Consider the following 17,428-nt stretch of genomic DNA (forward strand, 5'->3'; position numbering starts at 1 on the left):
ATTTTTTCATCAACTTTTATAAAACCATTTTTTGTAGGGACCACATCATATTTGAAGTCACTTTGAGAGGCTTATAGGATTTAAAATACCCAAAAGTGACACCATTCTAAAAACTACACCCCCCGAGGTACTCAAAACCACATTCAAGAAGTTTATTAACCCTTCAGGTGCTTCACAGGAATTAACGGAATGTGGAAGGAAAAAAATAACATTTAACTTTTTTTTTCACATAATGATCTTTTAGCAACATTTTTTTTATTTTCACAAGGGTAAAAGAAGAAAATGGACCACGAAAGTTGTTGTGCAATTCCTTCTGAATACACTGATACCCCATATGTGGGAGAAAACCACTGTCTGGGTGCACGGCAGGGCTCGGAAGGGAAGGAGCGCCTTTTGACTATTTCAAACCAAAATTGGCTGGAATTGAGATCGGACACCATGTCCCGTTTGGAGAGCCCCTGATGTACCTAAACAGTGGAAAACCGCCACAAGTGACCCCATTTTGGAAACTAGACCCTTCAAGGAACTTATCTAGCTATGTGGTGAGCACATTGAACCCCCAGGTGCTTCACAAAAGTTTAGAACGTGGAGGCGTAAAAATAAAAATTCACATTTTTCCCCCAAAAATGATCTTTTAACAACAATTTTTTTATCTTCACAAGTGTAAAAGGAGAAAATGGACCACTAAAGTTGTTGACCAATTTATCCTGAATACACTGATGCCCCATATGTGGGGGAAAACCACTGTTTGGGCACACGGCAGGGCTCGGAAGGGAAGGAGCGCCATTTGACTTTTACAAACCAAAATTGGCTGGAATTGAGATTGGACACCATGTCCCGTTTGGAGAGCCACTGATGTGCCTAAACAGTGGAAAACCGCCACAAGTGACCCCATTTTGGAAACTAGACCCTTCAAGGAACTTATCTAGCTATGTAGTGAGCACATTGAACCCCCAGGTGCTTCACAAAAGTTTAGAACGTGGAGGCGTAAAAATAAAAATTCACATTTTTCCCCCAAAAATGATCTTTTAACAACAATTTTTTTATCTTCACAAGTGTAAAAGGAGAAAATTGACCACTAAAGTTGTTGACCAATTTATCCTGAATACACTGATACCCCATATGTGGGGGAAAACCACTGCTTGGGCACACGGCAGGGCTCGGAAGGGAAGGAGCGCCATTTGACTTTTACAAACCAAAATTGGCTGGAATTGAGATTGGACACCATGTCCCGTTTGGAGAGCCACTGATGTGCCTAAACAGTGGAAAACCGCCACAAGTGACCCCATTTTGGAAACTAGACCCTTCAAGGAACTTATCTAGCTATGTGGTGAGCACATTGAATCCCCAGGTGCTTCACAAAAGTTTAGAACGTGGAGGCGTAAAAATAAAAATTCACATTTTTCCCCCAAAAATGATCTTTTAACAACAATTTTTTTATCTTCACAAGTGTAAAAGGAGAAAATGGACCACTAAAGTTGTTGACCAATTTATCCTGAATACACTGATACCCCATATGTGGGGGAAAACCACTGTTTGGGCACACGGCAGGGCTCGGAAGGGAAGGAGCGCCATTTGACTTTTACAAACCAAAATTGGCTGGAATTGAGATTGGACACCATGTCCCGTTTGGAGAGCCACTGATGTGCCTAAACAGTGGAAAACCGCCACAAGTGACCCCATTTTGGAAACTAGACCCTTCAAGGAACTTATCTAGCTATGTGGTGAGCACATTGAACCCCCAGATGCTTCACAAAAGTTTAGAACGTGGAGGCGTAAAAATAAAAATTCACATTTTTCCCCCAAAAATGATCTTTTAACAACAATTTTTTTTATCTTCACAAGTGTAAAAGGAGAAAATGGACCACTAAAGTTGTTGACCAATTTATCCTGAATACACTGACACCCCATATGTGGGGGAAAACCACTGCTTGGGCACACGGCAGGGCTCGGAAGGGAAGGAGCGCCATTTGACTTTTACAAACCAAAATTGGCTGGAATTGAGATCGGACACCATGTCCCGTTTGGAGAGCCCCTGATGTGCCTAAACAGTGGAAAACCGCCACAAGTGACCCCATTTTGGAAACTAGACCCTTCAAGGAACTTATCTAGCTATGTGGTGAGCACATTGAACCCCCAGGTGCTTCACAAAAGTTTAGAACGTAGAGGCGTAAAAATAAAAATTCACATTTTTTTTCCCAAAAATGATCTTTTAACAACAATTTTTTTATCTTCACAAGTGTAAAAGGAGAAAATGGACCACTAAAGTTGTTGACCAATTTATCCTGAATACACTGATACCCCATATGTGGGGAAAAACCACTGTTTGTGCGCATGGCAGAGCTCGGAAGGGAAGGAGCAGCATTTGGAATGCAGACTTAGATGGATTGGTCTGCAGGCGTCACGTTGCATTTGCAGAGCCCCTGATGTGCCTAAACAGTGGAAAACCGCCACAAGTGACCCCATTTTGAAAACTGGACCTCCCAAGGAATTTATTTAGATATGTGGTGAGCACCGTAAACCTCCAAGTGCCTCACTCCACAAGTGACCCCATTTTGAAAACTGGACCTCCCAAGGAATTTATTTAGATATGTGGTGAGCACCGTAAACCTCCAAGTGCCTCACTCCACAAGTGACCCCATTTTGAAAACTGGACCTCCCAAGGAATTTATTTAGATATGTGGTGAGCACCGTAAACCTCCAAGTGCCTCACTCCACAAGTGACACCATTTTGAAAACTGGACCTCCCAAGGAATTTATTTAGATATGTGGTGAGCACCGTAAACCTCCAAGTGCCTCACTCCACAAGTGACCCTATTTTTAAAACTGGACCTCCCAAGGAATTTATTTAGATATGTGGTGAGCACCGTAAACCTCCAAGTGCCTCACTCCACAAGTGACCCTATTTTTAAAACTGGACCTCCCAAGGAATTTATTTAGATATGTGGTGAGCACCGTAAACCTCCAAGTGCCTCACTCCACAAGTGACCCTATTTTTAAAACTGGACCTCCCAAGGAATTTATTTAGATATGTGGTGAGCACCGTAAACCTCCAAGTGCCTCACTCCACAAGTGACCCTATTTTTAAAACTGGACCTCCCAAGGAATTTATTTAGATATGTGGTGAGCACCGTAAACCTCCAAGTGCCTCACTCCACAAGTGACCCTATTTTTAAAACTGGACCTCCCAAGGAATTTATTTAGATATGTGGTGAGCACCGTAAACCTGCAAGTGCCTCACTCCACAAGTGACCCCATGTTGGAAACTACACAGTGTGTTGTGTCAACAGGGTATAAACTAATTTTTATTAATTTGTGGACGTGTGGTATGCTTTGAAGCAATCCTTAATGCAAAGGCCAGGTTTCTCAGGGCAGGTTTCACAATGGTAAATTGTGTCCTTTCGGATTCCCCTCTTGGAACATACTCTGCACCGTTTTTGTGATCGTCCTGTCCTCGCTGTTTGGGGAACCTGTCCTGGGAAATGTTGACCTTGGACAATACGGGCACTATCAGATTCAGAAGTACTGGGACCCTCACCTCCCTGAGTGCCAAACATTAGGGCCTTGATGACTACCTCCTGAAACTGAAGGAAGGTCCCCGTATTGCCTGCAGATCGGGACAGCACAAAAGCATTGTACAGTGCCATCTGTACAATGTGCACGGCCAATTTTTTGTACCATACGTAAGCTTTTCGCATGGCACTGTATGGTTGGAGAACCTGATCTGAGAGATCCACACCACCCATGTACCGATTGTAATCCAGGATACAATCTGGCTTTGGGACTTGTGTTGTGGTCCCACGAACAGTGACAAGGGTGCTGTTGTCACGGTGTATGGTGGTCAGGATAAGGACATCCCTTTTGTCCTTATACTTGACCACCAGCATGTTGTCGCTGCATTTGGCTCTGCTTTCCCCTTTTCTTAGCGTTTGCCCAATTAGCGGCTTAGGGAGGCCTCGCTGATTTTTTCGCACGGTGCCACATGCAGCTGTACCTCTGGCAGAGAGGGCCTTGAAGAGTGGGATGCTGGTGTAAAAGTTGTCAATGTAGAGGTGATAACCCTTATCCAGCAGTGGGTGCAGCAATTCCCACACAATTTTCCCACTCACCCCCAGGATGGGGGGGCATTCAGGGGGGTTAATCTGGGTGTCCTTACCCTCGTAGACCCTAAATCTGTGGGTGTACCCTGAGGTACTCTCGCACAGTTTGTACAACTTTATTCCGTACCTGGACCTCTTACTGGGCAGGTACTGTCGGAATTTTAGCCTCCCTTTGAAATGAACGAGAGATTCATCAATAGCGATGTCCCTCTGGGGTGTGTACGCCTCAGCAAATTTTCTGCTGAAGTGTTCAACCACTGGACGAATTTTATATAGACGATCAAAGTTTGGATCGTCTCGGGGAGGACACTGCGCATTATCACTGAAATGCAAAAATTTTTGGATCGCTTCAAATCGTGTCCTTTTCATGGCCATGCGGAATACCGGTGTACTGTAGAGAATGTCAGTACTCCAGTATTGCCGAAGCTTTGGCTTTTTGATTAGGCCCATATGCAGCACAATTCCCCAAAATGTCATCATCTCTGCTGCATTTACGGGGGTCCATCTGGCATAAAATGACGTGGGATTTTGGGTGAAAAATTGTTGGGCATACAGGTTCGTCTGGGCCACCATAATATTTATTATTTCATCACTGAAAAAGAATTTGAAGAAATCAATTTCAGTGAGGCCAGTCGTGTCAAACTGGATTCCTGAGCTGCTGCTGAAATCCGGAATGACGGGCTGAAAATTTTCCGGGGGTGCAATCCATACGGGATCGATTGCTGCAGGAGTTGCCTGGGTCCTACGGCGCCTTATTAGGGGTCTTTCCTCACCAGATGAGGAGGAGGATGAGGAGGAGGAGGAGGAGGAATAGAGGAACGTGGGATCTTCCTCACTGGCTGAATCTGTGTCGGACGCAAGGATGGCGTAAGCCTCCTCTGGTGAATAGCGCCTTGTTGACGAATGGGCCATTTTTTTTTTCCCAAACGCACTAAAAATTAGACGACGCAACTAATTATTCTTTTTACAAAAGAAAAGCGAACGCCACTAACAGTGTGACGTACGCTCCCCTAATGCACTAGAGATTATCCGGCGATAGCAGATTTTTTTTATGCACAAGACGCTACCTCCCTACCTATAAAACTCAGTACGATTTTTTTTTTCTAAAAGATGATCGGTCGTCACTAACGCTGTGACGCCGGCTACACTAACACGCTACCACTAAACTACTCTGTACAATTTTTTTTTTCTCTAAAAAAAAAAAAAGACCGGTCGTCACGAACGCTGTGACACCAGCTAATCTACGTCTAAGACTACACTGTACTAACTACTATTATATTTTTGTAAAAGAAAAAAAAAAAAATCGGACGTCGCTTAGACTGCGAAGTCCGTTACACTAACTAGCTAAAAAATAAAAGTTCTGTGGCGCAGTCTCTGATCAGCAGCGATACTGATCAGAGCGCTGCGGACACAGGAAGAGCACGAATGCTCTGCGCGGGACGCCGCGCACAGGAAAAAAGCGCAAAAAAGTGCGCACAAAATTGAATTGGAGGGGGCTACTTGAACAGGGATGGAGGGACGTCACCAAACACTGACGCCGGCTACGCTACCTTGTTACGTCTAAAACTACACTGTACTAACTACAATTTTTTTTCTAAAAAAAAAACGGACGTCGCTTAGACTGCAATGTCCGCTACACTAACTAAAAAAAAAAAGTCCTGTGGCGCAGTCTCTGATCAGCAGCGATACTGATCAGAGCGCTGCGGACACAGGAAGAGCACGAATGCTCTGCGCGGGACGCCGCGCACAGGAAAAAAAGCGCAAAAAAGTGCGCAAAAATTGAATTGGAGGGGGGTACTTGAACAGGGATGGAGGGACGTCACCAAACACTGACGCCGGCTACGCTACCTTGTTACGTCTAAAACTACACTGTACTAACTACAATTTTTTTTCTAAAAAAAAAAAAACGGACGTCGCTTAGACTGCAATGTCCGCTACACTAACTAACTAAAAAAAAAAAAAGTCCTGTGGCGCAGTCTCTGATCAGCAGCGATACTGATCAGAGCGCTGCGGACACAGGAAGAGCACGAATGCTCTGCGCGGGACGCCGCGCACAGGAAAAAAAGCGCAAAAAAGTGCGCAAAAATTTCAATTGGAGGGTGGGGGAGGGAGGGGGTACTGGAACAGGGATGGGGGGATGGGAAAGGGGTGGGGGAGGTGCTGCTGCTGCTGTGATCACAGGAGTCACACAGCAGGCAGATGGCAGCAGAGAGCACAGAGCACTGGAGCACAAGCTGGAGCACAAGCTGGAAGCAGGAGATCGCAGGGACGATCGCACTGGCCACCAATGGATTATTTGACTAAGGTGACAGAGGGGCTTAGACCACCGCTCTGCACGCCAAATCTGAGAGAATGATGGCGTGCAGGGCGGTGATCGGTATTTTAAATTAACCCCTTTGGCGCTGATTGGCTAGAAGCTATTGTTCAGCCAATCAGCGCCATAGGGGTTAATCAGGTGAGGTGACGTGGTGATCACCCCACCTACTGTGACGGCTGTGATTGGTGCGACGTCACACAGCATCAATCACAGCCTGTCACATGCTTTTTTTTTTTTTTTTTTTAAACTTTATTGTCAAATCGCTGTGATTGGCTGGTCAGAATTGACCAGCCAATCACAGCGATCGCTGATGCGGGGGGGCGGTGCAGGCACTCGGGGCTGCGTGCACGGATGGTCTGCTGTCAGGGACAGCAGACACCGGAACCCGATCACCGCGCGGTGCCGCGCGGTGACCGGAAAATGGCGGCGCCGTACTAGTACTGCGGCTGGCACTAATGCAGTGCCGGCAGCGCCGTACTAGTACGGCGCATGGCGCGAAGGGGTTAAGGACAGAGATTATAAACAGGGCGGGAGGGCGGGTAATGTTTCCTCCTGTCCATCGTGTGAGAGAAAGAGGGAGAGCCAGAGTTGCCTCCCCTATATAAGCCCCACCCTCCTCACAGTAATACACCAGGCACAAACATCTAAACTCCTTCCTCTTAAAGCAACAACACTCTTGTTTAAAATCTACACTGCAATACAAACAAAGGCTGCAGGAGTTCTCAGTCCACCCATCCCCAAGTCATGTCCACCTCCGTCTAGTCTCCAGTGGTTTCTATCCTCTTGTGATTTCCTGCCTCTTGTGTCTCCTCCGATCTGTCTCCTGTGCTGTGCTGTGTGCTGGCTGCTGTGTGACTGATCTGTGATCACAGCAGCAACAGTTCCCGGTCAATGTTCCAGATCCCCCTTACCACCACCCCCAATCCTCCCCTCTTCCAACTGTATTTTTGGCACACTTTTGTACTTCTTCCTTGTGTACGACATCCGCGCTGAGCATTCATGCTCTTCCCACAGTGGCCACAGTGCTCTGATCAGTATGGCTGATGATTAGAGTGTACGCCAAGGTACTTTTTTGTTTAGTTAGTTAGAGTAGCGGACGTAGCAGTGTAAGTGACGTCCTATTTTCTTTTTAAAAAAAATAATAGTAGTTAGTACAAAGTAGCTTTAAAAGGTATTGAGGTAGCACATTAGGTGAGCGAACGTCACAGTGTTACTGAAGTCCGATTTTCTTTTAGAAAAAAATAGTACAGATTAGGTTTAGGGTATGTGCATTGCGGATTGGCCTGCGGAATTGCGGATTTCTGTAGTGTAGTGTACGGTAGCTCAGAAATCCAATTTGATGTTACAGGCCTCAATGAAATTGACTTTCTCAAATTCTTTTTCAGAGAAGAAATAATAAATCTTATGGTGGCCCACACAAATTTGTATGCCCACAGGGCCACCATCAGGGCATTACTGCTCTGACTGTCGTATGGGGCCCAATGAGCAGAGGGGGCCCGCATCGGGCCCCGTCTCTTCTGCTCATCGGGCCCTAGCGGCGGGCTTCTGCCTGTGCAGTAACTGAACCTGCATCCGAGACGCAGGTGCAGTTAAACTCTATTGCCGTGCAGGAACAGGGTGGAACGTCGGCACTGGAGCGTGGCCAGGTAAGGAGAAAGATTTTTGTTTGTTTTTCTATTGAAAGCGGCAAGCCTGGTGCAGAATGGAGACATGGGGCAGAATGGAGACACGGGGGCAGGATGGAGACACGGGGGCAGGATGGAGACACGGGGACAGAATGAAGACACGGTGGGCAGGATGGAAACATTGGGCAGGATGGAGACACGGGGCAGGATGGAGACATTGGGCAAGATCACAGGGCAGGATGTATACGATGGAGACAGATGAGGCAGGATCATGGGGCAGATGGGGCAGGATGATGGGACAGATGGGGCAGGATGGGACATCACATGAGGTAGAATGGATACTTATGGGGGCAGGATGGGAGAACATATGGCTGGAGCCAGGAATGAGACACCTGGGGGCCAGGATGGTGGATATTATCATAGGGGCTAATTAAGGGATATTATTACTGCAGCAATGTTTTTTTTATTTTTTGAGGATTCTGTTTTAAATGTGGGGGTCCTGTTACTGTGCAGAGTGACACTATGTCGTCCTTTTTTCTTCATCTGGTGTAGTGCAGGAGTTGGGAAAAAATTAAGTAATGTGTTTTGCAAGCGGTGCTCTAGATAACTGTGTTATTTCCTGCAGAGACGAGCCCTGGCTGGAAGAAGTGATCGTGGTCTGTGCTTGATGAAGATGAAAAGTGAAGATAAAAGGACTTCACCTAGAGACGTCACTGGTGAGTCAGTGTGTTACCTGTACACTGACACTATACACTCTATACTATGTACAGAGGTCCTGTGTACAATGTCACCAGTGATCACTTTATTACCTTTACACTGACACTACATACAGAGCTCCTGTGTATAATGTAATTGATCACTGTATAACCTGTACACTGATACTGTATACTGAGCCCTTGTGTATAATGTCACTGCTAATCACTGTATTACCTGTACACTATACACTATATACAGAGCTCTTGTGTATAATGTCACCGGTAATCATGGTATTACCTGTACCAGGACACTGCATACTAAGTACAGATCTCTTGTGTATAATTGGCACATATTGTGATATTAGTATTGTGTTTTTTTTTATTAATTATCATTATTGTAGTATTCAGTCACTATGTGGTGGTAATATGATGTCTGGTCATGGTGTGGCGATATTTGTTCCTTGTATGTGCTGCTATTTTGTCACTATGTGGTGGTAATATGTTTTCCAATCATGGAGTGGTGGTATTTGTTCCTTGTGTGTGCTGTTATTTGGTCACTATGTGGTGGTAATATGTGGTCTGGTCATGGTGTGGTAGGTTATGTTCCTTGTATGTGGTTTTACTGGTCACCATGTGGTGGTAATATGTGGTCTGGTCATGGCGTGGTGGTATTTGTTCCTTGTATTTGGTATTATTGGTCAACATGTGGCGGTAATATGTGGTCTGGTCATGGTGCGATGGTATTTGTCCCTTGTATGTGATTTTATTGGTCATTTTAAAAATTGAAAAATAAATAAAAATATACCTAAAATGTATTGCATATTTTAACAAATGTTTGATAGGTTAGTGTAGAGTAGGGCCCAGCCAAAAGAGTCTACCTTGTAGTGGTAGCAGCTTAAAAAATATTTTGGCCAAAACCAAAGCTGCTGGCTATGTATGTGTTCTGGTGATGAGAACTGTTAAAGGGAGTCTGTCACCCTCAAAATCGTAAATGACCTGCGGTTACCAGCATCAGGGGCTTATCTACAGCATTCTGTAATGCTGTAGATAAGCCCCTGATGTAACCTGAAGGATGAGAAATAAAGGTTATATTATACTCACCCAGGGGCGGTCCCGGTGCGGTCCGGGTCTGATGAGCGTTGCGGTCCGGCCCAACGCCTCCTATCTTCATACGATGACGTTGTCTTCTTGTTGTTTTGCCGCAGCTCCTGCGCAGGTGTACTTTGTCTGCCCTGTTGAGGGTAGAGCAAAGTGCTCCAGTGTGCAGGCTCCAGGAAAGGTCAGAAGAATTTAATGACAAAATTCTAAAATTTTGGAATTTTGGCATTAAAGTGATAATGGGCAGTGTCCTCCCAGAGACAATCCTAACTTTGATTGTCTATATAAAAGTTAGCCAGTATTTAACCACTTCAACAGAAAATTTTCAGGAGGTAGTGATCAAGGCCCTAATATTTGGCACTCAGGAAGGTGAGTATGTTATGAAATGTACTCCACACAACTTACACATACCAACACATTATAAATTCATACAACAGTAATAACAAAAGCATTAGTATTATTATAATCATTACTATAAAACTATGTATGTAGTTAAATTCCTTAAGGAGTGTAGTTTCCAAAATAGGGTCACTTGTGGGGGATTTCCATTTTTTAAGCACAACAGGGGCTCTACAAATGTGATATGGCGTGCGGAGACAATTTAGTCAAAGTATGCGCTCCAAACCATCGCTCCTTCCCTTCTGAACCCTGTCATGTGCCCAAACAGTTGTTTTCCACCACTTATGGGGCATCAGCTTACTCGGGAAATTGCACAACAATTTTTGAGGTCTATTTTCTCCTGTTACCCTTGAGAAAATAAAAATTGGGGCTAAAATAACATTTTGTGGGAAAAAATGTTATAAATTTCTATGAAGTCAAGATTCACCGCACACTCAAGTGATGCATAATATTTGTATTCAAGTCCGCGAATAAAGGGGAAACAAGGGGAGTGGGGAAGCAACAGTGGAAAGCGACTATGATGTATAATATAGACGTTTCAACCCATCCCGGTTCTAACTCATTACGTCACTGTAAAAAAAAGGAACAATATGTGAGAGGAGAAGATGTGGAGAAAAATAAAGCAGTAAAAATAAAAAATATAAAAATATGTAATAAATCGTTGGGTGGCAATTAGAGCCGACCGGAGAATGTGAAGATCTCAATGATGAGGGTAGAGACAAAGTAGTGTCTATGGAGGCATTTACCTGGATATGGCAGAATAGCATTAGATCACTATTAATAGTAGAGGAGAAGGAGAGTCTCCCTGTCAGGTTCACATAGAAAAAATGCTGCAGAAAGAGGGGAGTTTTAGATTCTGAGAACGGCATGTGGTTAAGGAAATGGGCATCCCTTTAACAAAGCAGAGTACCTGCATAGTCATCAGTGCCGGAATGATAGATAGATAGATAGATAGATAGATAGATAGATAGATAGATAGATAGATAGATAGATAGATATGAGATAGATAGATAGATAGATAGATAGATAGATAGATAGATAGATAGATAGATAGATAGATAGATAAATAGATAGATAGATATGAGATAGATAAATAGATAGATAGATAGATAGATATGAGATAGATAGATATGAGATAGATAGATAGATAGATAGATAGATAGATAGATAGATAGATAGATAGATATGAGATAGATAAATATGAGATAGATAGATAAATAGATAGATAGATAGATAGATAGATAGATAGATATGAGATAGATAGATAGATAGATAGATAGATAGATAGATAGATAGATAGATAGATAGATAGATAGATATGAGATAGATAGATAGATATGAGATAGATAAATATGAGATAGATAGATAAATAGATAGATAGATAGATATGAGATAGATAGATAGATAGATATGAGATAGATAGATAGATAGATATGAGATAGATAGATAGATAGATAGATAGATAGATAGATAGATAGATAGATAGATAGATAGATAGATAGATATGAGATAGATAAATATGAGATAGATAGATAAATAGATATATTATAGATAGATAAATATGAGATAGATATGAGATAGATAGATATAAGATAGATAGATCTGAGATAGATAGATAGATAGATAGATAGATAGATAGATAGATAGATAGATAGATAGATAGATAGATAGATAGATATGGGATAGATAGATAGATAGATAGATAGATAGATATGGGATAGATAGATAGATATCTATTATATCTATCTATCTATCTATCTGTCATGTACACTACTGTTATTGTCTATTCATGAATAATATTAAAGACGAATGATGTTAGTATTGACAATTTCATCCCTTACTGTTAATTGGAAACTGTGTTGTGTGGAGAAAAACCTCACAATGAGTTTCAATGCAGTATTGTCCCCTCAGATCCTCCCCCTACACAATGTGTGGGAATCTATCACCTTCTCTTCCCTCAATAAAATATACAGTTCATTTACAGAGACTCTCTACAACTGACTCCTGATATATATATATATATATATATATATATATATATATATCATAAACACACCTAAGTATATCCCATATATAAGGCCATGAAGCAATATGCCAAATAAATCACCAAAAAGGAATCTCTTCATATTCGGCCAGTAAAATAAACATAATCTTTATTAAATCTTATTAAAATACATATACCAGTACAACGAGTACATAACCACAGGCACAGGTAACAGTAGGTGGGACACCCCAGGTAATGACTCCAAAGTTAACAAGAATATATATAATACATATGATAACTTACAAAAGATGTGATGCAACAATAAACACAGGTACCATGTGTTTATTTCCGTGCGAAACGCGCGTCGGGTGTGGTGGGTCCTCAGGAGTGCTCCTTGGTAAATATGTCTTAGTACTGACTTCTCATACACTTGTATTTTTACTATCTTTTGTTCCGTGCCTGAAGATTGCATGGTCACACAGTTGTCAGACATGGTACCTGTGTTTATTGTTGCATCACATCTTTTGTAAGTTATCATATGTATTATATATATTCTTGTTAACTTTGGAGTCATTACCTGGGGTGTCCCACCTACTGTTACCTGTGCCTGTGGTTATGTACTTGTTGTACTGGTATATGTATTTTAATAAGATTTAATAAAGATTATGTTTATTTTACTGGCCGTATATGAAGAGATTCCTTTTTGGTGATTTATATATATATCATGCCAAGTCCACATCTTCTCATTATTTCATCATTTGTAGTCTTGACTTATATCACATCTGTGCATGGACGTATATAATATCTATGACAAGGTGCCCTCAGTCGATAATGGAGTTGCTCAGCTGGAGGTGTAAAGTCCAGTGGAACACCAGGGGGCGTCCTCCCTGGTTGATGGATCAAGCCTCCGTAATTGCAGAGCCGCTAGATGACTGTGCGGCAGCGTGCTCCGGATGAGAGACGCCGCCGTGAGATTGTGGGGGGCGAGGCTGAATGGTAGTCACCAAAAGACAAGTGCTCAGAGGGGCCAGATTTCCGATGCGTTTCCAAGGTACTCTGACCCTCTTCGTCAGGGATCCAAGGTACTCGGACCTTCTTCGTCAGGGATCCCTGAAGAAGGTCCGAGTACCTTGGAAACGCGTTGGAAATCTGACCCCTCTGAGCGCTTGTCTTTCGGTGACGTCACTACCATTAAGCCCCCCCGCACTCCACACGATCTCACGTCGGCGTCTCTCGGCCGGAGCACGCTGCCGCACAGTCATCTAGCTGCTCTGCAGTTATGAAGGTTTGATCCATCAACCAGGGAGGATGCTCCCTGGTGTTCCACCAGACTTACACCTCCAGCTGAGCAGCACAATTATCGACTGAGGGCACCTTGTGAAGTGCAAACTGAAAAATAATCCAGTCTGTGTTCCATATGTTCTTAGTATATGATTTTTCATACACATATTTCTTTTGTTAACCATAGTGGGTGGTTATAAGAGAAACAGCGACCATTGGAAACGCAGGTGTTTTATGTTTAGTGGCTTTCACGGGCAATAGTCACCAACAGCACAGAGGCTGGCCTGACATTAGCAGCTTCCAATACCCCCTTCTTTTCCCTACAGGTGCGCCAGTGTATCACTTGCTTGGTATATAATATCTGTGCATGGACTTATATAATATCTGTGCATGGACATGTATACTATTTGTGCACGGACTTATATAATATCTGTGCATGGACTTATGTAATATCTGTGCATGGACATGTATAATATCTGTGCATGGACATGTATAATATCTCTGCATGGACTTATATAATATCTCTGCATGGACATGTATAAATTATAATATCTGTGCATGGACTTATGTAACATCTGTGCATCGACATGTATAACATCTGTGCATGGACATGTATAATATCTGTGCATGGACATGTATTATATCTGTGCATTGACTTCTATAACATCTGTGCATGGACATGTATAATATCTGTGCATGGACGTATATAACATCTGTGCATGGACTTATATAACATCTGTGCATGGACATGTATAACATCTGTGCATGGACTTATATAACATCTGTGCATGGACAAGTATAACATCTGTGCATGGACTTATATAACATCTGTGCATGGACATGTATAACATCTGTGCATGGACTTATATAACATCTGTGCATGGACATGTATAATATCTGTGCATGGACTTATAATATAACATCTGTGCATGGACATGTATAATATCTGTGCATGGACTTATAATATAACATCTGTGCATGGACATGTATAATATCTGTGCATGGACATGTATAATATCTGTGCATGGACATGTATTATATCTGTGCACAGACTTATATAGCATCTGTGCATGGACATGTATAATATCTGTGCATGGACTTGTATAATATCTGTGCATGGACTTGTATAATATCTGTGCATGGACTTGTATAACATCTGTGCATGAACTTATATAACATATGTGCATGGACTTATATAACATCTGTGCATGGACTTATATAACATCTGTGCATGGACATGTATAACATCTGTGCATGGACTTATATAACATCTATGCATGAACTTATATAATATCTGTGCATGGACATACGGACAATACATGTGTTAAAGATTGTGTTGATCATGGTGGCCATGAAGGAGAAGAATGTAGCTTGAACCGGTCATTGTACTGCATCATCTTCATGATTACAGGTCCGGTCCTCAAGTAAAAGTGCTGTTCTTACTTATGGTTCATACTATTATTTTGTGCAGAAATTGGGTTCATACATTTTAATGGCATGAATGATATATTCTGTAATGATCTAACTCTGTATTCATTGTTTGAATAAAATAAATGTCATGACTAATAAAGATGATGGGTTTTATACTGAATCCATTCTATTAAGAATGTGAAGGATTGGATAAATATAATAATATTATATATATATATATATATATATATATATATATACATACATATATATATATTTCTTCTCCCTATCCTTTTCTCTCTCTCTGTGTGTGCATATATATATATATATATATATATATATATATATATATATATGTATACACACATATACACACATGTTATACACATATATACATAGACAAATATACATATACTATATATGCATACACTTATACATTCATACATACATATACACACACATATATACACACATACATATATTTTACATTTTATATTTATATTAAATATTTTAAATTAACTATATAATTAATTTTAAAATGAGCTTCATGATTATATATATAATCTAAGTTAACTTTCTTTTCTATACCAATTTATTGATTTATCCCTTTCTCTATCTCATATTCATGATATATTTTCCAAATCTAAAAAGCTTTACAGACAGATAATGTAATATTTATCTTTCTTTACAATATTTTATAGTGCAGATAAGAATATTATTAGGCTGATTTAGCAGTCCTTACATTTGGGAAAATCCCTTAACATAATTGAGATAGATAGTGAAGTAAAATATATGGACTAGGGGGAAGATAGATAAATACGCAATAAATGATTGGTAGGTTTATTTTTTGTTTCTTTTATCTGCATGTTATACATCAGCTATTGCTTAATGAATATATATAATATATATATATATACATAGTAACATAGTACTATGTTATATAGTAACTATAGTTACTATACATAGTACTATACATAGTACTATGTAAGTATACTATACATACTTACATAGTACTATATATATAGTAACTATGTTAATATATATATAATATATATATATATATATATATATATATATATATATATATATATATATATATATCATTTGTGTACATGTATCTTAATCACTTATTTAGTTCTTATTCCTCTTCTCGGTTTTAAGAATGATGCTTCAACCTCCATGCAGCATTTTATATATAATTGTGTATTTATACGTTATTTTTTTAAATTACGGTTCAAATAAGAATTTTCACTCTGCGACTGCAAAAAAAACTTGTGTGTGTATATTATATATGTGTATATATATATATATATATATAGATATATATATATCTATATATATATATAGATATAGATATATAGATATAGATATATATATATATAGATAGATATATAAAATATACACACACACATATTTATACACATATACCCATATACATACCTACGGATTTGATACAATATATTTATATATTATCATGGGCTTAGAATCCAATGTTTTCGTTGTGTAAACTGAACAAATGACCATGCTGGTCATTTGTGCAGGTGATGGCAGATAATATACACATAGGACATATGCCGCTTGTTCTTTTCATTTTTTTTTTATTCCATATGGAAAAATCACAAATAACAATGACAATAAATAATATATTAGTTTAGATATTTACATATTTCTTGGAGGAAACAAAACTGCACAATTAAATAAACATTCAAAGCCACAAAACATCACATAACCATTCACTTCCATAGAAGTGTGAGCAGCAAGATACGTGTCTATGCATATGCAAGTCGTTTCAGAGGTTTCACAGTCCATACTGGTGGAAGACTAAAAAGCCTCAAATCCTGGAGTCCGATAAGAATTGCTTCGGTTCTGGTGTAGTCCAAGTCCATGAACCTCCTAGAAGCCACCAGGAAAGCGCAGGTGACAGTACTGTCTGGTCCCATAGGAGGCCACCACTGGTCCTGCTTGTGTGTTTAGGACTGCTGGGAGCATGGTGGCAGGTCGTTGTAGAAACTGGTTGTAGTTCCAAGGCTGGGGGAAGGTTGGCACCGACATTTCAGGTTCAGATTTCTTCATAATACTTTCTATAGTGAAGGAAGACTTGTTTGGAGGACGACCTTGTTGACTGCCTAGAACCTGAGGCTTCAGTCCTTGGATGTTGCTGGGAAGCTTCCCCCTTATAACATCCTGATAAGGGATTTGGTGATGCCCAGGAATGACTAGTCTCTCGGTTATTGGCACTGGTGCCAAGGCGTTTGGCTGTACGAATGTTTGTGGTTGAATAGGTCTGTAGGACCTGTAGTAATGCAAAGGAGGATAGACCATTAAACCGTCCTTGAAGAACTCGTTGTGATGTCTCTTAAATCTTTTCCTCCTCCTGAGGAAGCTCCCGTTGTCGAACATGTCTTCTGAGGCTGGGTCCAGCGTCCAGTAATTGCCCTTGCCAGGGTTGCCCGGCTCCCTGGGGATCTTGATGAAGCAGTCATTCAGAGACAAGTTGTGCCTGATGGAGTTCTGCCAGG

At 41.0% G+C, this 17,428-nt stretch overlaps 1 protein-coding gene across 1 annotated transcript in view; it reads right to left on the bottom strand.

The window, feature by feature from the left end:
• Positions 1-16,802: 16,802 nt before the first annotated feature.
• LOC138657857 (forkhead box protein D5-like) overlaps positions 16,803-17,428 on the bottom strand; it is a 1,011-nt gene continuing 385 nt past the window's right edge. The window contains exon 1 of the mRNA XM_069745480.1: positions 16,803-17,428. This exon is cut by the window's right edge and continues 385 nt beyond it. Within this exon, the coding sequence (XP_069601581.1) occupies positions 16,803-17,428 (626 nt within the window).

The sequence above is a fragment of the Ranitomeya imitator genome, chromosome 1 (genome assembly GCF_032444005.1).
Source record: "Ranitomeya imitator isolate aRanImi1 chromosome 1, aRanImi1.pri, whole genome shotgun sequence".
NCBI lineage: Eukaryota > Metazoa > Chordata > Amphibia > Anura > Dendrobatidae > Ranitomeya > Ranitomeya imitator.